A 23,591-nucleotide genomic window follows, 5' to 3' on the forward strand; every position below is an offset into this window, starting at 1 on the left:
TTGTATTAATCAAGCTAATGTGTCACTCGAGAGCATTTTCCCTAAATCCCACGAAGAAACCTTAAAGAAGCAAAGGCTTGCTTCCTGGTTTTGTTTTCTATTGAATCTTGGCGTTCTTAGGATTTCTCTCCCCCACTCCCCCGTTGCCCTTTGCAGCCAAACTAAGATTCACAATGTGACATGTATTTGTGAAAAAACAGGCGGGGGGGAGGCTGTGCACCATATCAACCATTAAAAAGGGGGAGAGTTTCAAGAACCTTAGGGTCTCTCCCCCCTTTGTCATCTTCCTCGTTTGGTAGGAGAGATTGTATTTCCAGGTTCTCAGAAACCTTTGAAAAAACAACTCCAGTTGCTGTAAAATGATAGGTGTTTTAATTATACAAAAATAGGTGCTTTATTCTAAAGAACTGAATAACCTTTTTGAATTGTGGGTCACTTTATCTAACCCAAACAGGGTTGTTGTTTTTTTAAAGTAATTGATTGCTCACCAACATTTCCTCTTTCCTTTTCTTACGTTCACAGGCACCCGGTGCATGTTAAAGAAGAACCATTAGATCCAGATGAAAATGAAGGCCCGCTGTCCTTAGTGACAACAGCCAATCACAGTCCAGAGTTTGACCACGACAGAGATTATGAAGACGAAAATGTAAATGAGGACATTGAATGAATATGTCTGTGATGTGATCCTGCAAATGAAGATCACGGGGAGGGAGGAAAAAAAACCATATACTTTAAAATTAGCTGTGAAATCTCTCCCCATTATTGTACAGTCTGGAGGAAACACTTGGTCCATTTTGACAGCTATAAAGTACGTTAACTCTTAGTGCCATCAAGTATCCCATTTGGGAGTATTTTTGATTTTTCTACTTTTTGTTGAAAAAAACAAAACAAAGGAATTTGTACTCTGTGCATTGGATGGACTTGTTTGGTACTTGGGATTCCCTCTCACAGTCAACATCAGTGTTGTAAATTTGTTCAACCAATTCATTTATCCACAATTTGGCAGCAGACTTTGGACTGCAATTCTTCCAATTTGGGACACCGAAGACATCAAGCTGAGCATGTACACATAATTGCAGATCAAGCCTTTGCCCAGATTTTGAGGATTCCAATGGACAATATTTGCACAGTATCGCATGTTGATTATCACTGCCTTCACTTTTTCTTTCTTTGCTTCCATTTGGGATGGGGAAGTCGTGTGCGTGTGTGCACACGTGCATCTACATGTGTGCGTGCATAAGTGTGTGTGTGTGTACTGAAGAGGGGTTAAAAGAAAATTCTCCCAATTTTTTTAGTGTATAACTTTGATTTCCCCCCTACTTCTCCTACACCATTTTAAGTTCTGACCTCAGGCCTCAACTGGCCAGAGCCTTTTGAGGCTTAAATGTTTTCTGTACTTTTGTGATGAATGTTAATAGGTGTTTTTATTATACAAAGCTGAATGTCCTTGGAATTGTTTGTAGTTCTTTTTCTACCATTCATTCCAGTTTCCTTCAGATGCCATCATGTTTTCTTTAGCTATGGAAAACATTCCAGTTTGGGCTATATTCCCACTCCTCACCCCCCCCCCCAAAAAAGAAAAAGGTTTCAAAAGCTGCTGTAACCGTGTGCAAAGATATATTTGATCAGAAAGAAAGGTAGTTGCAAGAATTGAGAATGAAAGGCAAACCAGCACAAAACAGTATATAGGATGCGGTGCAAATTCATTCCACAGAGCAGTGTATGTTGTTATCATTGTTCAGAGTTTTGTTTCTGGGCTTTCATTTCTTTTTTTGCAGTAATGGTAAATATTTAGTAACACAAACTTTTAACAGCACAAAAAACACTGAACATACACCATACAGGGTTTTATTATGTCAGAAATGAATATAATCGTGGAAAGCTCTTAGCCTTTTAACCTGAATTTCTGGGACATTGAATGCTTCTAGAAGATCTAAAATACCAATCTGCCTATACGTATTTTCAATTCACGTTCGAAAGTGGGCATTATGGGAGCATTATACGTGGTTAAACAGATTAAACAGTTTGAGAATTGACTGGTGGTATCCATCAGCTTAAATATAATTTAGGTTTTGGATTCAATTTCTAGGGAAGGCCCACTAGTTGTAAAGTGTTAATAATTTTAACTCTGCAAACTGCAGTTAAGAACATTACACAATACTACACCAACCAGTATCAGAAACTGACAACTTGAAACCTGTGGGTGAATTAGCACTGTTGCAAGTTGCAGCATTCTTCAAAGCAAATGCGGGCAGGCAGCTGCTGTTAGAACATTGGTACCCATTGATCACTGCACATCTAAACACTTTCCATTCTCCAGCCACTTCTCCGTAACTCACTTATTTATGTCGGACTATAGCTTTTTAATTTCAAACGCCTTTCTGGTTTTTTTTAATTTATATTCTACTTTTGTACCTTTCCCCCTAAAATTACCAAAGATATTACACAAAGGTAAATTATGTTCTCTGTTATATGCTTTATCTTATGAAGCCAAATATCCTCTTATTGTTGATCAAAGGAGGTGAAAGAATTTAGAAGCAAATGTCAAGATACGGGCTATGGCTAACCTGAGAAGGGAAACTGCTCCTTTATTAGAGTCTAAGTTAGAAGACCAAGTAGATTGCTGAACCAAAGTTGTTGTTGTTTCGTTTTATTTTTATTATTTTTTTGTTTCTTTACAGGGACCAAATGTATTTCTGTAAAGAAAGACCTTTTAAGGCTAAAGCTATGGAACAGTATTAAGTGAAGGGAGCATGTAAGGACAGCATTTCATCCTGAGAAAACAGGAGAGTAGTCTAATTTTCCTGCAAAACAAAGGAGACGCTTACGTAATATTCAGAAGAACTCTCGCAACTTAAACTGAACCATATAATAGTATCTCAAGAATTTTATTTTCTAACCTTTTGTTCGGTCTCCGGCCTTGCAAATCCTATTCACTTTTGTTAAAAGCAAATTGCAAGGCAATTTCTGTTTAATTTGCTTTAATCTGTGCACAGGACCTTAGAGTGATTGTGACTGTTGTTGTGTTTGGGGTTTTTTTTCCCCTTTGAAATTTGGTCAGCATCTTCCACGCAGAATAACACTCCTGTCCCCTTGTAAACTTTGGTACCATTCAAGTCAATGGGAGATTTTTGCCATTAACTTCAACTGGATGCAAGTTGCTGCATCCTTTACTGACAGTGAAATATATAAAAACACAACTTCCCACCCACCCCCCTTTTCTGATTTTGTTTTAATTTAAAGGAGGGCAGTCTGTGGTCATTTGAAACATTTTGGAAACAATCCGTATTCAGGCAGCGCCATGGCGTGCAGGAGATGGCCAGGGGGGATCACAAGAAGCGATCCCTGTGCTTCAAAACAGTGGTTTTGCTGGTTAGCTTGGTATTCCAAAAGGGGATAAAAATCTGGTAGATTAGTTCATTCTCAGCATGTGTAGCTAGACGAGTAAAGATAACAGCATGAGAAACTGTTAGTACGCATACCTCAGTTCAAACTGTTAGGGAATGAGTAATTTTTTTAAAAAAAAAACTACATTTCACTCAGTTGCACTTAGTTATATGTCTTGCATGCATAGTCTAAAGACTGTAGCAAAATAATAAAAGAGAAAATGAAATAATAAAAAATTAGACTTACCGTATCTTGCAGGTATCACTGTCCTGCAGAAGAACCAAGAGAAAAATCTCAGGCTTTACATCAAGCAAACTTTGCTATTTTTTACAAATTTCTGATTCTGTGTCCCTTTCAATAATAACAATTGTTCCTATAGGGTGGGGTTTATTATGTTGTACATATATAGCCCAATGTGTCTCTGTGATCCTTTTTGTCTTTTGGTGGGTGGGATGGGGCGGCAGGGGAAAGAAATGGGGGGGAGGGAGAAGGTCCTTTTTTAATAAAAAAAAAATCATTCCTCAAAAGGAATAAATGCATACCTGTTAAAACACCCTTTGCTTTTTGTGCAACTGCTTTATATAAACTATACTTTTAAAAAATGCTTTGGGGAAAAAATCCTACTGTATGTAATGGAATTGCAGAATATGCTGCACATATATTTTATTTAGTTATCCTTGCTTTAAGACTATTGGATGACATTTGCTGACATGTGGGAGAAAATCCCAAACTCTTTGTTTTGGCTTTGGCAGATTCCCCCCCCCCCCTCCTTCTGGCTTCTAAAATGTAACATAGATGACAAATGATTCCCAACCCCAACACCCACCACCCCCCCTGTTATGGATCAAATCATTTTTGTACAGGTTTTTTTTGTTGTTGCTGTTGTTGCTGTTATGCTGTTTTGTTTTCATTTTAAATACTTTCCCTGCCCCTTCTGTTATTTCCCTACCACTGCCTATTTCTGGCTGTCTTAAGGGGCGGGGAAAAGTTGTTTCAAAAAAATGTTTTCTCCTCCTGCAGTAAATACTTTGCATGATGAATTTCCAAGGTCACACTTTCAAAGTTTTATCAGTGAAGTAGTGATTAATAATGGAGAGTGTCAAAAATTATTGAACTTTTGTATAAAAAAAAAGAAATACTTTACAAGGTGCCAAGATGTAAAGACAATTTGTTACATGCTCTGTTTTTATTTTATTTTCTCTCTCAAAAGAAAAGCGTACATTATGAAAGTAGTACAGGTAAACCACTGTCAGGAATGAGAGTCGAAGCCTACCTTATCCATACACACACACACAAAATAAAAACCTCTCCATGGAACTGACTGAGCTCTCTTCCCTCCCCCAGCTGAGCTCAGCTGTCAGCTCTGATCACCTGTTCCAGAGCAGGAGGCGGGGATTTAAGAGGGGAAAGTCTTCCTCCCCACATAGACTCAAATGCAGCAACGTGTCTGCAGCTTTCTGCTGCATTAGCAGACCTCTAGACGGAAATGAATACCCTGCATGTACCCCTAAGGGCTGGATGCAGCGGGTACTCTTAGCAACTTCTTGCACCGACAGTAGAAAGAGTTCCATAGCCAGAACCCTCTTTTTGTGTAAAGCTCATCCCTTCTCTGGATTGGGACAACGCAGTTCAAATGCTTAAAACCTGCTGGATTTCTACATTTGACCAGGGGCAGAAGAAAATGGTGGGGGGAAAGAATCAAGGCTTATGTTAAACTTCAGTAAGGAAATACAATAAATAAAAATGTTTGATTCTCCTTTAGGAGAACCCAGCCATAGCGCCCATGATTAGCTTATCAGGGGTTGGAGAAGGAGGAGATGGGGAGGGGGTATGAATCTACGAATAATACAGATCATTAGATATTTTATATATAAATATATATATAAAAATATATCAAAGTTTTAAAAAATAATTTTGAACTGTTGTAGTTTTCAGAATGCTGACAAGCTACGTTCCTTATAGCATGGAGAATGTGTTTTAAACTCTTTTGGAAAGTTTTGGTATCTTTTTTGCTTAACGTACTTTTTAGATGTCGCGGAAAACTAATTTATCATTCTTAAAAGTCTTGAGAGTTACATTTGCAGACCCGTTCCACGTTTTTAAACAGGCCCAGAGTTAGTAACAGGATATCTCCTTCCCAAAAGCCTTGATGAAAATGGTACAGTCCAGACTGTTAGCATGGTTCTTCATGTGTATGTGCTGCCAGTAACAAGATCTCCCTTTTTTTGTTTTGGTTTGGTTTTTGAGGCATACAAGAAACTCATTCCTTACATCAACTGTAATTCCATCATTCCATGTCTGTTGATGCAGACAATAAAATGTTGTGTAGTCAGTACTTATTACTGACATTATAGCATTCTCTAATGCAATAAAAGTGCTGGTTGTTCACACTGGTGATATTTGTTGCCATGGGCCATGTGTTTTTTGCTTTTCCCGTATGCTGGTGCTGCCCTCAAATATACCACACCTATGTCTACTTGTACCCTTGGAAGTTCATCAGCAGGAGCCTTCCAGCCATTCATAGTTTTAATGGGAGGTGTTGTCCTTCACTGGCACAGGCAATTTTTTTAAATTTTTGTTTCCATGTTGGGAAGGAATACAGTGGGTGAAGGTGCCAGTTTTTAATCAAGTCATTGCCTTAAAACCAAACTTCACTAACCATGCAGACTCTGTACCCACCTACTGAGAAAATACGATCAAAACCATCACTTAGACCATGATCCTTTTCACATTTTCCTTGGTGCAAATCCCAATGAACTCGGTGCCATCCTAAGCTGCCTACTTAAAAGACCCGCTGTTACCCTAGTAAAACCTGGGAACTATTTATGGATTTACCCTGAAAGAGTAAAAAAGGAACAAACAAATGCAGTAAAACAAAATTGAAGTGCAACTGGCTAACTCGTAAAGCTTTTCCAAATTGTCACGTTGTGAAGGCAAATACTTCTGTTATTCATGCAAGCCCAGAACAAAGTGACGGCAAAAAACACACACACCTTAGGCCATATATATGAATGAACCTTGGTGTGGGACTTTTCAGCATTAGCATGGTACTATTACAAGACACCCTAATCTCTGCCAAGCGGTAGAAAGAGATTCCAGGGGTCTTGCCACTTAACCAGGGTGGTTTCTCCATTGGGAAATTGAGGCACAGTGGAGACTAGTGTCTTTAAGTAATACGATTACACATATTTGCACCTGACACCTTCAAAGGAGAACATTACATCTCAAGAGTGGCCCCTCTCATAGCTCCAGCAAGCTTGGGTTCAAAGCAGCAACCAGTCATGGTCGGCAGCCAGTCTCTCTGGATTTGGGTTCACTTCTCACACAATGCTCCTCCACTAACGCCAGTAGATGCCCTTTCATGCAGAAGGACGCTTTTGGATCCAAAGTCACTATCAACATGCCAAGTCAAGAGTTACTCTGTACAAAGAGCTCCTTCGCTCCTGTTTATCTGATCTTCTGATTATGTGCATCTTACGAGTTTCCCACAGGCCATTCAGATTAATGAAGTTGAAGAGTCATGCTGTGAGCTCACAGCAGTTCCATTGATTTCAGTACCATTGGTTTTGGCATAAGTCCTTCACTTAAGAAACACAGATGCTTTGCAAAACTCGATGGCCAATACATTAGGCCACTCTTAAAGAGCATCATTGTCCCTATAGGCAAATTGTAAGGAGGGAGTACAGTCCTCCCACCTCTCTTTGAGTAAGCATATGTTTATCTTCTACATCAAGGAAAATAAAAAAGTGCTTAATAACTAGCAATAGCAGGAACTAAAATTTCAGAGAAAAGCATTTTCATGAATAATTCATTAAAATTTCACATCTGCAAGATTAGTCATCCAAATAAAATGCTAATGTCAAAAACATGCACCGTCTATAATATTCTCATCAAGCAATCTTTTTGCATATAATGATAAATGCTTGAATTAGTAGAAATGATTTTATAAAAATACTCTATCATAACATTAAATGGATGGGGAAAGTTATGTTAATTGATGTCAATAGCGTATTGAACTATTATTGATTTTTCATCAGCTGATGTAACAGCAATGTTATTAGCAGAAATTAATAGGTAATGCACCTTTATGGCTACAATAATACTGGGAAACCGTCCTAGATCTATCTTCCTTTCATTCCTTATAGTAGATTTAAACTTTTTTCACAAATAGTGTATTTTACACTATGTATATCTAGGGAGAAAATACTCAATTTATTTCACCTGTCAGTTGCAATACAGTGAGTAAAGTAAATTTGTCTATAGAAGACCATAACCCTGCAGCGTTCATAATGCTACATTATCAACGCTCTCCACTCCTGGGTTTAGCTACAACAGGCATAGGCAAACTCTGCCCTCCAGATGTTTTGGGACTACAACTCCCATCACCCCTAGGTAACAGGGCCAGTGGTCAGGGATGATGGGAGTTGTAGTCCCAAAACATCTGGAGGGCTGAGTTTGCCTATGCCTCAGGTACAACATCAAGGCAGAGCACATGCTTGGCACATTGAAGATCCCAAGGTTCTGTCTCTGGTGCCTCCAGTTAATAGGAGCAGGTGAGCCCACAGGAAGTTGCTGCCAAAGTAGATGATACTGGGCTAGACTGACAAGTAGTCTGACCTGTCATACCTTTGCATATTCCTAAGTAAACTGAAATCCCCTTTGGTAGAATACATGCTTATACGTTCTCTTCAGCATCTATAGGTGGGCTGAAAGGGAAGGTGTGAAGTGGGGCAGAGGACCAACAAAACCAGCTCTTTTTGCCACCACCAGTTCCACTTTCACAGAAACTATTTCCCCCTCCATAACGTCATCTGTGCCAGCTCTGCATCATGACATAGAGTTGTGCAGTATTGGCTTGGACGGGGAGGAGTGGTGGGCTTCATTGGTGATTGCCCTCTCCATTCAACAAAAGCTATCTTGGTTGGGATATTGTTACATCTCTGCCAAGCAGTGCATGAGATTCCAGAGGGTTCCCGGCACTCACCTAGGGTTATGTTCCCATTGAGAAGCAAGACTTGGTGGAGGCTGTCATGCCTTTAAGAAACATGGTTTAATTACACATATTGACACCTTAGTTCAGGTGAATGACAGCTCTATTGGCTGCTGCCCTTCAGCTCACGCATGGTGTTCTCCCTTTTTTCTAACAGAAAAACCACCACTCTCCTGCCTTTCTCCTTTCAAGCCCACAATGGCTTGAGTAACTCACCCTGTGGTTCTGTTGAACCCGAGAATACGAGAAGCCTGGGCACGTGAACCAGGGACTAACTGAATTCCAGCAGATTTCAGCCATGTCCTTGGGACTAAAACTTCGCTTTTCGTTGTCTGAAATGGATGCACAACTAGCTTGTTGATCCTTTGCATAATTGAAATGATGTGGAATGAGCTATATGAAATCATAAATGATTGCTCCTGAAGACTCAACACACAATTTCGAACTAACGAAGCACTAAATTAACATATCCAGATCGCAGTACCATTATTGTGGAACACCATGCTGTTTTCATTGACTTCGGTACTGCGATGAACAGCATAAATCTAAGTATTTGCTACTCTTATTTATTTACTTAGCTCCCTTTAATCCTTACGTTGCAGCAACTGGGAAGAACACTCCTCTTGTTACAGCTAGTGCTGAGATAACATCAGTGTAACTTAGCCAGGATCTTATGTACTTCTGAAAGCAAATAATGCAACAGCAGTGCAGAAGACGGATTAGAAGATAGCAACTCCAAAAGCCGGTCCCTCGGCACTGACTTACAATGAGGGGAAATAAAGAGTGTTCCCTCAAAAACAGCTGGTGGGGGCATATCCAATCCTCACCAAGAACTCTTGGGGCAACAGGGTCTTTGCTGGGGATTTGGATTCCCCCCTCTACATACCAAATGGGGTGCAGGTTTCACTTCCCTGCTTTGACAGCTGCCCTGGTGCACAGGGCATCCAGTGCTATATAGGCATTAAGTGGGGAGACATCTGAACCTTCAGGAAACTGAAGTGAGGCTCCGATTCAGGTCTAAAGACTGAAATGCAGTCCGGTGCATTTCTTCTTCTGTGCTTACGGAAGAATAACTTATGAAAACATACTATGAGCAGCATGAAGAAACACTGCAGCAAGTAGAAAGATGGAAGTGCTTAAGAGTCAGAAACTAGAATTGGTAGACGATCCTGAACAAAGACAAAATGCTATTGGTGGAAGCCTCAGTTAAAGGATACAGAAATTCCTTACTGGGTGTTTTTGAAAGCATGACCAACATAACAATTGATATGCATGTAACACTAACCCTAATAAGTATGAATGGTGCACTGTTAGAAAATCGTGGCCACTTTGCTCCTTCACCACTCCCTCTGCTGTTACACTATCATGAGTGAAGCCATGGTTTGGTTTACTGTTAGATGAGAACTGGGGTTTGTGGTTTGTCTCCTGCCAGAACTCATGAGAATGACATCAACCTAATCATCAACATGACCTCAAAGGCATCAGCTTGTGACAATGTACACCTGTTTGTAGGCTCGTCTTTCCTTTGACCAACAATGTCAAAGCTAACACCAATGGCAACCAGCTGTTGCAAGAGTACAAAAGAATGCAAATGCAAAGTTGCAGCAGAACACGCACACTGCTCTGGATCAGGGCCCACGTGGCCAACACAAAATTAAATAATGCTAAGTTCCTGGGCCTCACACACAACCAAGTTAATCAGCTATACTGAAACTACTCATCCGAAACAGACAGACACAAACCCCAACCTATTCACAAGCTCTTTATTTTACAATCTCATTTATCTCCATATGTGTCAAATAGCCATATCATTTTACTCTAAATAATTAACTACTTTCTGTTCTTTAAAATCAGCGCCAGCGTGTACTATAGATTTCTGCCAGAATCTGAACAACTACGTTAATATCGGAAAGCAATAAACAAAAACCATTTTTTTTGTACCTGACCATATGTATAAAGAGCTGACACGTTAAAGCTACCTCTCAAAATGGCCAAAAGCAAATTTCAGAATGCACAACAAAAGCTGCAGCAAGATGTTCAAGGCTTCAAACACCTAGCCCGTAAAATAAACCTCTCCCCGCAAAAATCATAATCCAAAAATAAAAGCAAATAATTATTAGCCTCACACTTTAAAAAAAAAAAAAAAAATCCTAGGAGCCCCCACCAAATAACTATGGATGTCAACTGATTAAAAAAAAGCATGGTATATCAGTCTTTTAGCTCTTTGATGAAATAATAAAGTGAAATTGCTTTCTCTTTGCTTTTTGCGGGTGGGGTTTTTCATAAATTTCATCCTGGTCTGCTTTTATGCTGTTTTGGTAATGCTTGTGCTGGTTCTGTGTTTATTGGTTGCATTGTATTGTATTTGTGCATTTTAACTGATTTTTGTGAACCGCTCAGATGACTTTGGGTGGTCTAGAAATGGCATAACGAAATAGATAAGACCGGGACTTGCTTCTCGGTAGGTATGCACTGGATTGCAGTGCAAAGCTTAAAGCTTTCAGCCCTACATAGATTAATGCTCGATTCCTTAAATACTTTAAAATGTTACTTTAACACAAAGGAATGCATTCTAAGAAAGTGACCACAACTACTACTTATTATTATGTTGAGTGGTTGACATTAGCCCATTGCGTGTGTGTTTATATGCAAAATAACAGTTCTAGAGCTTTGAAAAGCAGTTCAAGCGCATTATTTTACTGACTTATGCAATAACCCTGAAAGGTATATCAGTGTTATCATCTTACTATTGTAGCTGGGATGCTGAGGGACAATGCACAGCTTTTATGTCATCTAGGGAGTGGTGGTGGCAAGCAAGATTTGTTCCTTAGCACAAGAGCACACCTAAGATTCCTTTGTTTAAATTCAAAACATATACACTGTAAATTGTAAAATGAGCATAAATGTAAGGATTCATCCACACACGTCTGAATGGCAAGGAACACTTTTGCAAAATCATCTGGCGATACCGACTCTGTGTGCATAATGCAGCAATCATGTTTATTTGGATGTAATCACAGAAGTCGGAAAACCATTTTGTCTTCAAGTTCTAATGCTAATTTGAAGGTAACTGTCCTTTCAAAGATTAATTCCACTCAAAGCAATAACCATTATTTACCAGAGTTTGATGGTTTTATCACTCATCATTTTAGCAAATTTCCATTGAAAATGCTAAAATGGTTCGTCATAAGGCACATAACTGCTTTAGCTGTAAAAATGACCAACACAAGTGCCTGTACTCAAACATTAAATTATACTGTAATTAATAAAGACAGTTAAACTGTCTACTAGCAACAGCAATTTAGGTAGCCACATTTGATTGGCTATAAATTGTAACTACATTAAAATTCCAGAAATATTAGCAATATGGATTGCTTGATGGAAATAGGTGCTGATCACCAACACTCCTGTTTTATAACAGAAGCCCAGGTCATGTTGGCCACAAAACGGGTGCGCGAAGATCAGGCCTAAGCACTTTTAATCTTGTGAAACAAGCAATTACAAATAGTTGCATCGATTTGTTAAAAAGCTTTAGGTGACATAAATTGTTTCCTGTTTAGCTTCTGGCTCTGATACATAAATGTCAGAGAGTCTAATATTAATTAGGGTCAGGGAACAACAAGGGTCAGCTACTGTGGCTTATGATCAGGGCTGCGTCAATCGTTTTGTATGTATGAGAAAAGGCAAGGGAAGCTAACAGACAATGCTGCTCTGGCTCAAAGCACCCGTTTCCTTAGAAAAGGCCCAAAGAAACAGAGCTTTGACTTTAAAGAACAAGTGGTGCCATCCTCACACTGCTTTTTAGACCAGGGTATAGTTTGAAATCTTAGTTGCAGCACTGACTTGCCATGTTAACTTGGGCGAGTCTCTTTTCCCCCTAAGCCTCAGATCCCCATCTTTAAAATGGCAATAATAAATCACTTCATAATGGTTGTCATGAGGAAAACATGGGAGTTGTTGCTACTGCTGTGTGTGCACATCCATAACTGTGAGTGAGCATGCAAGCAAGTATGAACAGACTTGGGGTAGCCAATACGGTATCCTCCAAATGCAGCTCCCATCATCCTTGACAAGAGGACATACTGGCTGGGACTACTGGGAACTGTGGACCACATCATCACAAGGGCACCACTTTCGATGCCCCTGGTCTAGACATTACACTAGCTCTAAAGAACTTCACTCCTGTGTTGCGTTGCACCCTGTCCTGCTGCTGTCCATATCATTTACTGGTCGTGGCTTCTCAAGGGAAAAGGGTCGTAGCTCAGGGGTGCATGCAAAAGATCCCAGGTTCAATCTCTGGCGTCTCCAGGGAGGCCTAAAAGCATTGGGGAGTCGCTATCAGCCAGTGTTGACAGTAGTACTAGGCTAGCTGGATCCATGGTCTCATTCAGTATATGGCTGCTTCCTATGTCTCTATCATGCTTTGAGTTTCTCAGCCGTTGCCAGCAAACGCCACCGCTGTGGACTGCAGACAATGAAGCTCACAGTAACGGCTCTGGCTCCTATGATGACTTGCACAGAATGATTAAGCTGCTGTGGGCAATGTGTAGGCTTCTCCCTGTGGTGAGTGTAACATCTAGACTGGGTGATATTGAAGGCATAAGGCATTTTGCTTGTATAGGTAAAGGTAAAGGTCCAGTTGTGGCCGACTCTGGGGTTGCGGCGCTCGTCTCGCTTTATTGGTAGAGGGAGCCGGCATACAGCTTCCAGGTCATGTGGCCAGCAGGACTAAGCCACTTCTGGCGAACCAGAGCAGCACACGGAAACACCGTTTACCTTCCTGCCGGAGCGGTACCTATTTATCTACTTGCACTTTGATGTGCTTTCGAACTGCTAGGTTGGCAGGAGCAGGGACCGAGCAATGGGAGCTTACCCCATCGCGAGGATTCAAACCGCCGACCTTCTGATCAGCAAGTCCTAGGCTCTGTGGTTTAACCCATAGTGCCACCCGCATCCCTTTGCTTGTATCTGGCTGCACATTTCTGCCTGTAGACAACCTGGCACCCACGCAGCTCAACGGTTAATGGGGAATACATATCCAGATATGCATATGCATTGCACCCTGTCCCTGCCAAGCTGCACCCTCACTGGTATACACAGGCCACCTCCCTCACTTGCAGATAGGTGAAGTTGCTACCTAACTGTGTGGGAAGCCAATCTTACTCCTGCCATTTTTTACTGCGGGGCAGTATTCTGTGAGGAGCTGCACATGTGCACAAACCAGGCACATAATTGGTTGGATGGGACGCTCACACAATAGATGATGCTCTGGTATTCCAAAACAATAACATTACGTGGGGAGTGATTACTTCAGGGCCATATTAATTTCACGCTTCCGCTGGATAAATCACAGCTCTTTTCATATAACGCTGGATCCCATAAATACTTTTTTTTAAAAAAGCCAACAACACTCCCAACAAAAATACTGTTTATAAAAAGGCCCTTTTGCTTCACAAAACACATCACTTCTGCATGTGGAAATTAACCTCATATTATAGTCTGGAATGCATTTGAAGACTTCTATGCTAATTTTTTTTTTTTGAAAAAAACTTTCTCCCTTCTCCCCTAAGCGGAGCGGTGCAGGTTATTTACTCAACATAAATCAAATGTATCATGTACAATGTTTTCTTTAGATTGGCGGGCAACAGAGAAAAATACAGTTTAAAAAAAAAATCTGGAGAAAATTTATTAAATATGATTTTCACTGTAATAGAATATTAATGGAACCCAATGCTCATTTCCCATTAAGCTGATCTCTTTTTAATACACACATGCTTTTTATTATTTTGCACTCATGCGAAAATTCCACATTCAGAGACTTTCCATCTACTTAGGAATGTCTCTGGCGAAGGCAGAGTAAGAAATATTGAACCAGGGCAGGCGGGGGGGGGGGGGGCAGGGAGAGGGAAAGCAACAAATACCTAGTGATAAGAGGTAGTGCACCACAGATAAAATAAAGCAAAAAAAAAAAAAAAAAAAGGCCAATGAAATAACAAAGGGTAAAAAGCATTCAACCCAGGAAGGGAAGCTACAGAAACAATTATATTTTAAATCCTCTTTTCTTTCTCTGCTACTGCTTAGATGAAAATGTTTGATTTGCAACATAAAAGATTCATTAATTACCACTTCAATATTTAAAGCTATTTTTCCGACTAACACGAGCAGATAAAGCACTGCAATAAAACCACTAATAAAAATTGGAAAATACTTCTAACAAAGTTTACCAGGGTTGGGGAATCCTCAGGCTCAATGGTTCTCAAAAACTTTTCTCACATGAAAAGTGATAGCAGCTCTCCAGTTATAAGCAGTGCTAACCGGAACAAACCATGAACACCTCTCTTGTTCTCTTAGAATGGCAATGGCGGACGATTGAGAGGTGTTGAAACTGAGTTCCTGCAAGTTCCAGATGGAAAAAGGCCTGGTTAATAATAATAAATTATAACAATAAATAATAATAATAATAATAATAATAATAATAATAATAATGATTCTACTACTATCCTGGCTTCTGCTTATGGATCCAGTTCTTGGATTCTAAGCATGCAGAATTCCAATCTGCAGCTCCCAAGCCACTTGGTCATTCTCCAGGATCAGATTCCATACTCTTAGCTCATATTCCTCCTACCAACCCTGCCAAGAGGTCTCGGGGGGGGGGCAATTATTATTATTATATAGACTTGTTAGTTTCTTGCTACCTGGAGGTCTCTAAGTGACTTACAACACATTTCTTCTTCATGTGCCTCCTCCACAAGAGGCCCAGAGGGCAGCAACCCCAAAACGGGCCTTTTCTGTGGTGGCTCCCCACTTGTGGACTGCTCTCCCCAGGAAAGCTTGCCTGGCGCCTTCGTTACATATATTTAGGGGTCAGGCAAAAACATTCTTCTTCTCTCAGGCCTTTGGATGATTAAACGACCTATGGCCTTTTAAACCGGGCCGGTGTTATAGAAACTCAATTAATAATTATCATAATAATTTAAAACATAAATATAAAAATATCATATAAAAACAGAAAAAAACAACCACCGTAATAGTCACAGGAAGCTTGGGCAGCACACTAGAAACAAAATATTACCTTAGTGTCAAAAGCTTTGGAGCAAATATAAGTATTTGAATGGCAGCAAAAAAATGTCAATGAAGGTGTTAAGTGTACCTCACTGGGGAGAGCATTCCAGAGACAGGAAGCTCTCTCCCTTGTCACCATTCTCGGAGGGTGACCTGAAGAAGGGTCTCAGAAGGAGATCTAAGCGTCTGGGTATGTTCATACTGGGAGGCTATATTGTGCTAAATAAATCAAAGGCCCGACTCAGTATTAAAAAAAAAAAAAAAAAAAAAGGTAAAGGACCCCTGACAGTTAAGTTCAGTCGCAAACGACTCTGGGGTTGCGGCACTCATCTTGCTTTATTGGCCAAGGGAGCTGACGTTTGTCCGCAGACAGTTTTTCCGGGTCCTGTGGCCAACATGACTAAGCCGCTTCTGGGGTAACCAGAGCAGCGCACGGAAACGCCGTTTATCTTCCCGCCAGAGTGGTACCTATTTATCTACTTGCACTTGACGTGCTTTCAAACTACTAGGTTAGCAGGAGCAGGGACTGAGTAACGGGAGGTCACCCCGTCATGGGGATTCGAACCGCCGCCCTTCCGATCGGCAAGTGGTTTAGACCACAGCGCCACACACGTCCTTATGACTCAGTATTAGGTAGCTTCAATAACAAGCAGGGATGTCCCAATGGTATCAGTAAACTTCTGTATTCTAGACACTGAGCCAACTTGCCTGAGCCATCTTGCAAGGCAGACAAAAATGTCATTACTCTGATGGGCACATAATAGATGAAACACTGTGGTGCACAACTGGACACCTTCATCTGCCCCAGGCACAACAAAACATTTCTCCACAGCCACAGCAGGCACTGTAACTCTCCAACAGTTTGTCTTCACCCTCGGAGGTGCACTCTCCCACTGTCTCCCAAAGGCAGACAGATGCCAACCAGATGAGCCCTCACTCAGGTCAAGTTATTTGGAAGCTTCTGAGATTAATTCTATCTTGAAATAATATATGTTTCAATAGGGCTGTTTATTTGTTGCTTCTTTAAATAAAATGGGACAGATGTGTGGATAGTGTGATTCTAAAGTCTAGTCACTAGGTGGCACTAGACTTTGTTGTATCTGAGTGGACTCAGGAGTTTCCTGTTACTCTTCTGTCCTTGTTTTTAGAGAGACAATGCCATTCTTCTCTAGTTCCCTGACCGGGGTATTAGACAGGCTTCCTCTCAGCCTTCTGTGGAAGTGTGGGACATTTTCCAGACCTCTGAGTAGCCCTGCCATAATATAGGCTGCTTAATATTTTAATTGGAATGATCTTATGCATGAAATGTCCAGTTAATTCCCCCCCCCCAGCTCATTTTTGCCCACCCACTTTCAGAGTACAGGCAGGCCCAATCTTAATGTACATAATTCTTTGGGAATCATCTGATCATGCGTGAGACCCATGCTGCACGTTTATGGTTGCTTTGTAAAGTCTTAAGAATACAGTTGGAATGGCTATCACAATCAAACCACCCCCCTGGTGCTTCCTGGCTCCCGTTTATGGCTTTAACATTTGTAGAATGAGGTTTTGAATTGCTCGACGCAAAACAAAAACACATGATAAAAATCAGGTGATAGGCTGCTTACTGTAAAGTTCATTTCCCCTCCAAAGTCCTTCTTTAATTATGAAAGCTGCAGAATCCATTTCCTTTTGGTGTGCAAAAAGGTGTGTAATTAAACCATCAGCATAATACCTTTCTACATGTAAAACCTGCACTTATGAACTTTAACTGCTGAATAAAAATGCCTATTACATGACCATTAAGTATTATGAATAAAGCGAGTCATTGTAGTACTTGATTAATTTTTATGCACTAAGCTTTGTGTTCAGCAGAAATTTGATTTCCATTGGTATCTATATCCCAGAGGCTTATGGGGTTTTCTGGATCAGTCTCCCATCCCTTATTTCCTCTGAGTATACTGCTACTTTACGTACATCCTAACCCTAATGCAGGAAGCTATGATCTCCAGTTGCTTTATTTCACTTCTCAACTTTGTTTTCCACCTTCCCATCACTATGGCCCAACCAAATATAAGTGTGCCGTACTTAAATATTTACCAGCTTTGACAGGTACGACCTTTCCTGGAGCAGAGGACCTTGACCACAATAGTTCAGGCACCGGCTACTTCAAGACTGGATTACTGCAAAAGAGCAAGACGCTGCCAGCATACGACACCTCTGCTCAGAGCTCTGCATGATTTGGCAAACTGTTACCAGGCCAAGTTCAAAGTGTTGGTATACAAAGCCCTTAACAGCTTGGGGTCAGTTTACTTGTGGGTTCCATTTACCCAATATGTGTCCACTTGACCTCTTTGATCTGCATGACTGGCAGTGTTACAGGTGCCACACAGTGCTCGCTCCATGTAAGACATCATTAGTTTAGTGTAGCAGCACCTAGACTTTGGAACCCCTGGCCTACTGACAGTTTCCTGTGCTGTATTATTTTTGGCATCTGCTTAAAACATTTTTGTTTAGGCAAGCCTATCCAGGCACACATCTTACATCTCTTTTTAATTTTAATTAAAACGCTTTGTGGGTTTTTTTTAAAATAAAAATATTCTTTTTAAACTCCTTTTATTGATAATTTTCACATTACTTATAAGCTGCATGGAGGTTTTTTTCACAATCAAGCAGTATATTTTGTTAAATAAACAAATAGCAAACAAATAAGCAAAATGCCCACATTGAAATAGGGGTTTTATGCTTGCAAGACAAAATCCCTTGTCCAGCAGATGTAACGGAGAACTACCACATCCAGACAATTGTTTGAACAAAATATACAGCACAGGCAGAGGTTGTGTTGCAGAACTGTTCTCAAAAGCCCATCTTTTCTTGCCTGCCAAATCATACAGAACACATACTTTTGAGCAAATTATTAAAAAGTGAGTTTTGCTGTATTGATCTTGGTTATTCTGGTATTGATCTTTATTTGCCTACTGTTCCCTGGCCTTGCTCTCACTTCTTGTACTTGCAGTGCACTGACAAATGTTCTACAGGATTTGTGGTGTATGAGAGCCAAGCTCTCTAAGGGCTTGAGGCAGAAACCATCATTACCCCTTCAAAGAAACCTGTTCAAGGCTCTTTGAGGTCCAGTGGTTAGAGTAATGGATTTGAGCTTTGAACGTCTTAGTTCAACCTGCTGTTCAGCTCGTGATCTATAAAAACGGGTTACAATCCTACACAGGATTGGCACTGCAAAGCAATTTACATACCCAAACCCTGCTCCAGAGAACATGAACTATGCAGGGAAGCAGAAATCTACACGTGTATTGGGAACTACAAGTGTTAATTTTAAAGTCGGTTGTGCATACAGACATTGAAATAATCTGTCATTATAAATAGGCTGCACACTACAATGGGCGTTCCCATCTACGTCTGGATATGAATGGGCATTCTGATGTGCTCCAGATGTGTGGCAGATCGTGCTGAAAATTGCCTATCCATAATGCTATGGAGGGCAATGACAAACCTAGAGACATCACCTTGCTGACAAAGGTCCATATAGTTAAAGCCATGGTTTTCCCAGTAACGATGTATGGAAGTGAGAGTTGGACCATAAAGAAGGCTGATCGCCGAAGAACCGATGCTTTTGACTTATGGTGCTGGAGGAGACTCTTGAGAGTCCCATGGACTGCAAGAAGATCAAACCGATCCATTCTTAAGGAAATCAGCCCTGAGTGCTCACTGAAAGGACAGATCCTGAAGCTGAGGCTCCAATACTTTGGCCACCTCATGAGAAGAGAAGACTCCCTGGAAAAGACCCTGGTGTTGGGAAAGATGGAGGGCACAAGGAGAAGGGGACGACAAAGAACGAGATGGTTGGACAGTGTTCTCGAAGCTACCAGCATGAGTCTGACCAAACTGCGGGAGGCAGTGGAAGACAGGAGTGCCTGGCGTGCTCTGGTCCATGGGGTCACGAAGAGTCAGACACGACTGAACAACAACAACAATGCTATGGAGGTAACTTTCATGTAAAGTTCCCTGCAAGCTGCCATAAGTTCAGGGACTGAACCCCTGGGCCCTGCTGTGATAGTCTCCAGATAGATGTTTTTGACCCCTTACTGAATCTCACCATCAGAAACATGTTTTGTTTCATCATTGTCTTGGCCTCTTGACTCTTCTAATAACCTGTTTTTTGATTTTTTAAAAATGTTTGTGTGCGCGCACACACATTTACTTGGATTCATTAACACCCCACAAAGAGGTATTGCTTCTCCCATAGCCACAGCCTTGGATTCCAGTGGAAATCAGGTATGGTTCTGTCTCTGCCTTTCCGGCCTGCAGCTTTTGCATGCAGCTTCTAGCTCACACAACTCAGCTTCCCACTCTGACCTTTTGTCTTTCGAAGTAAGAGACAATAAAACAAATTGTCCAGTAGCACCTTAGAGACCACTTCTGAAGAAGTGTGCATGCACACGAAAGCTTATACCCAGAACAAACTTAGTTGGTCTCTAAGGTGCTACTGGACAAATTTATTTATTTCGACTGCGTCAGAACAACACAGCTACCTGCCTAAGTAAGAGACAATTGAGGGAGGGCAGCCCACCCATTCCCCCTCTGGCACAGAGCCACTCCCTTTGTTCCCTTAATATCTCATCTTTAGTGAGCCATTACTAGGCTGGCCAGGCTATTCCAGTGACCGAACCTGTGCTGGATCCAGGAATTAGAAGGTTTGATTAGATTTTAACACCCCCTGGATCCAGGGATTAGAGGGGTCTGGCACTCCACGCCCCCCAACTCATAACATTATGTTTATTTTCACTATTCAAATCCTTTCCAAGTTTTGTCTCTTAAATGTCATTTCACCAATCTATTCCTTGAGCGAAAAAGCAGGTTGGAAAGCGGGGGAAGGGGGGGAGAGAGAAAGGTTTTCCCACTCCCAAGCGCGTGTCCCACTGTTCTGCTTCTAGATAAATGTTCAGTTCAGAAGTCTTGATGAAATTACCAATCAAGCTGCCTCTCAGCTTCACTCCGTCGTTATGTTTGTCTTAATCAGGTGGCTGGGGGAGCAATTTTTCATTTGCAGCAGGTGGTTGTTTACACATTAGATAAACTCCCATCCTTAGCAAGCCTTGGCAGGGGTGTTTGCGCTTTGCTTCAACATCTGCTGCTCCTTCTCTCACAAGCACACAGATCAAGGAACGCTCCCCCCCCCCCGGCTCCGCTGATGGAAATGATTCCTAGTTTAGATGAGCTGAAATACAAATGTCATGCTTAGCGGTAAACATTTGTGTTGAAAAGTTAGGGTGCGGCAGTAATTAGTTTTGCCCTGTTCTGATCCCCTCTCTTACCACCCCCAAAATCTGAGTTCTTCGTATTTACTCCTTCAGGATTCCTGAGGTTAGCAAATTAAGAATGCAAATGGGAACAGAACTGGAACAGTCTCAAGATTTTTTCAAGGCTCCCTTCCCCACCCTCTCTCACAAACTACTTGGTTAAATAGGCTGCCCTGTTCTAAACTGAATGGGCTTAGACTTGCAATCTGAAGACACTCCGCCCCCAAAGAAGAAATGGAGAGCTCCTGCACTTAACAGAGGCTCTGCAGCTGCAATTAATAACCTCGTTTCCTTTCATGTTCTCTTTCACTGCTGTGATCATGTCCTGTTTGTGAGCTTTCCTTGAGCATCTGGGTGATCCCTGTAAGAACAGAATGCTGGGCCAGAGAAACCTTTAATTTGGAGGGGCTCTTTTTATGCTCTTGTGTTCTTACCCTGTCATATTATATACACGGCACATCCTGCAGTGGAGATACCAGAATTGCACCTGAGCTAGGAACCAGCTGAGGCAATATATAGGAGCATTAAAACACGCAATATTCCCACCCTGATAAACATGTATCTTCAGCTGCATCTGCACAACAGGGTTTCAGCACTTGTGACCAGCAATGTTTTGCAAAGTGGTTTTGCTTGCAGCAGCCCTTCCCAGACGCAGCGCACTGTTTCTGACCACAGTAAGCCTATATCTCACCTCAGGAGCTTTGTTAAGAAGCTGCTGCACTCTTTCATTTAGCATCTCCTGTCCCTGTGGCTGCTTGCTTAGGGCATGGACAGCTGACCTCAGTTCTTCTGCTTGGGCCCTCACCATCTCTGTGGTTCCACATGTCTCGAGAGTGCTTTCAAGTGCAAGATGTTCTCCACACAGCAGCCTTTCTTATATTGTGTTCTCCCTAAAGCCACAAATAATCCTGTTTCTGACCAGAGACTCCCAAAGGCCCAAGGGTTTTTAGCTCTGCAGCATATTATGCTTTACTTTAGCCCCTTCTCTAAATGCCTGTAAATCTATCAGATTCTCTCTTTGTGGGGGATAAGCAAAACTCCTCAATTTTTGACATTACTGCACTGAACTTCATGTCTTCTCCTTCTGCAAACCAGAAGTTATAGTAAACCTTCGATGCTTACTCTCCCACCAAATGCAACAGTAATATTTTTATTTTATCTGGTTTCCCTTCAGTCCCTGTGGCTCTCAGAGTTCAAATCTTTTCCTGAATTTTCTCCCGTTTTCTGCAACATCCCCATGCATTTTCAGGCTGGATGGGGGTTGTAAAAGCTCCATAGTTACCTTAGTGCTGTAGAAGCTGGTGTTTCTGTTGCTAGACTGAGACCTGGCTGCAGTTTTTTGGGTGAGGCCCTTCTTGCCCATAATTCTCAGCTGCCCCCATTTCTGACACCCTTAACACCAGTTAAGGGTCAATATCTTAAAGCAAGAGATAACATAGTGGGCTTATTAAGCAACTTTACAACAAATGCTAGTTTCCTTCTGGAACCTTCTCAGCCAGGCAGGCTCCACCCACTCACACCCAGCCCTAGGGATCATCTCCCAACTCCCATCCCCATGTTTCTTGTTAGGAAACGTCTCTAAAATTAATACAGTCACTACAGTGTGGCGACAGACAAGTGTGCAGTCATTCCTAGTGTTGATTCTGATTTCCCCACGGTTCCTGGTATCTTCTTTCTTTTCAAGCCCCCAAGGGTCCCTTTGAGAAGGAACAGCACCTTTGTGGGAATGAAGCAGATGGTGCCTTGTGTAACTGAGGTGATTCTTATTCTCCTCTCTCTTGATCCATTTTATCAGACAGTGATTACAACAAGCTCTGACGCTTAGGAACACAGCAAGCAGCCTTATATATGCTCCATCACTGAACTACTGCCCTTCCCCAAGTCTTTCTCACGTTCCTTGTTTCTCTGTTGTTAGCTGTGTACACAGTATACCTTTAAAGCATATTTGAAGCATATTTCACTGCCCGCTCGCCCTCAAAGAATTCTGGGCATGGTAGTTTGCTAAGAGTTGCTGGCAATTGTAACTGTGAGGGGTAAACTACAGTGCCCATAATCCTTTGAGGGGGAAATGTTTTTTTAAAAGTATAGTGTGAAAACAGCCGCTCACACGAGGCTCTTTAGCCACACCTATTTTCTTGGTTCTCTGGTATTGCAGGCTTTTAGTGAACAGGAGGCCATTACTCATGAGCTGAGCTCACTCTGGATCAACTGAAAAGTTTGGGAATATTTTGAAGTCATTGCAAAACACATACTTATCAAGCCAAAGCTTACAGTGGTACCTCGGGTTACATACGCTTCAGGTTACATACGCTTCGGGTTACAGATTCCGCTAACCCAGAAATAGTGCTTCAGGTTAAAAACTTGCTTTAGGATGAGAACAGAAATCGTGCTCTGGCGGCGTGGCAGCAGCAGGAGGCCCCATAAGTTAAAGTGGTGCTTCAGGTTAAGAACAGTTTCAGGTTAAGTACGGACCTCCGGAACGAATTAAGTACTTAACCCGAGGTACCACTGTACTTGAAAGCATACTTATCAAGCCCAAGAACATTAAATATATAGGGTTGGATCCAAATTTACAAGGGACTTAAATTGTTAATGACTCACAGCTAACAACAATTGATTTCAGTGATCTTACTCTAAGTATGACCAAGTCTAGACTGAACCAATTATGTATAACTTGGGTGGCAATCCTATACACACTTTCCTGGGAGTAAATCTAATTTAATTGGGTAGGATTTACATCTGAGTAGACATGCCAAGGACTGAACTGCTACCATATAAATTTGGGATGTTTTCTTTTATAAACACAACAATATACCCCAGCATCAGACATGATGTTGCACCCCGATAAGGTGTGT

At 41.4% G+C, this 23,591-nt stretch overlaps 1 protein-coding gene and 1 long non-coding RNA gene across 20 annotated transcripts in view; one reads left to right on the top strand and one right to left on the bottom strand.

The window, feature by feature from the left end:
* Nucleotides 1-5,782, top strand: part of FOXP1 (forkhead box P1) — a 553,244-nt gene extending 547,462 nt beyond the window's left edge. For all 19 annotated transcript variants that reach the window (XM_081852731.1, XM_081852742.1, XM_081852740.1 and 16 more), the window contains one exon: nt 523-5,782. In XM_081852731.1, the coding sequence (XP_081708857.1) occupies nt 523-667 (145 nt within the window). In that variant the 3' untranslated portion in view covers nt 668-5,782. The remainder of the gene's footprint in view (nt 1-522) is intronic.
* LOC309337389 lies at nt 2,649-22,937 on the bottom strand. Its single transcript, XR_014154244.1, has 3 exons — nt 22,019-22,937; nt 21,428-21,626; nt 2,649-3,656 (listed from the first exon to the last, which is right to left on the bottom strand). It is a non-coding gene; the product is annotated as an uncharacterized lncRNA (long non-coding RNA).
* Between the last annotated feature and the right edge of the window lie 654 nt (nt 22,938-23,591).

Source organism: Podarcis erhardii, assembly GCF_964252035.2.
Source record: "Podarcis erhardii genome assembly, chromosome: 2".
Taxonomy (NCBI): Eukaryota; Metazoa; Chordata; class Lepidosauria; order Squamata; family Lacertidae; genus Podarcis; species Podarcis erhardii.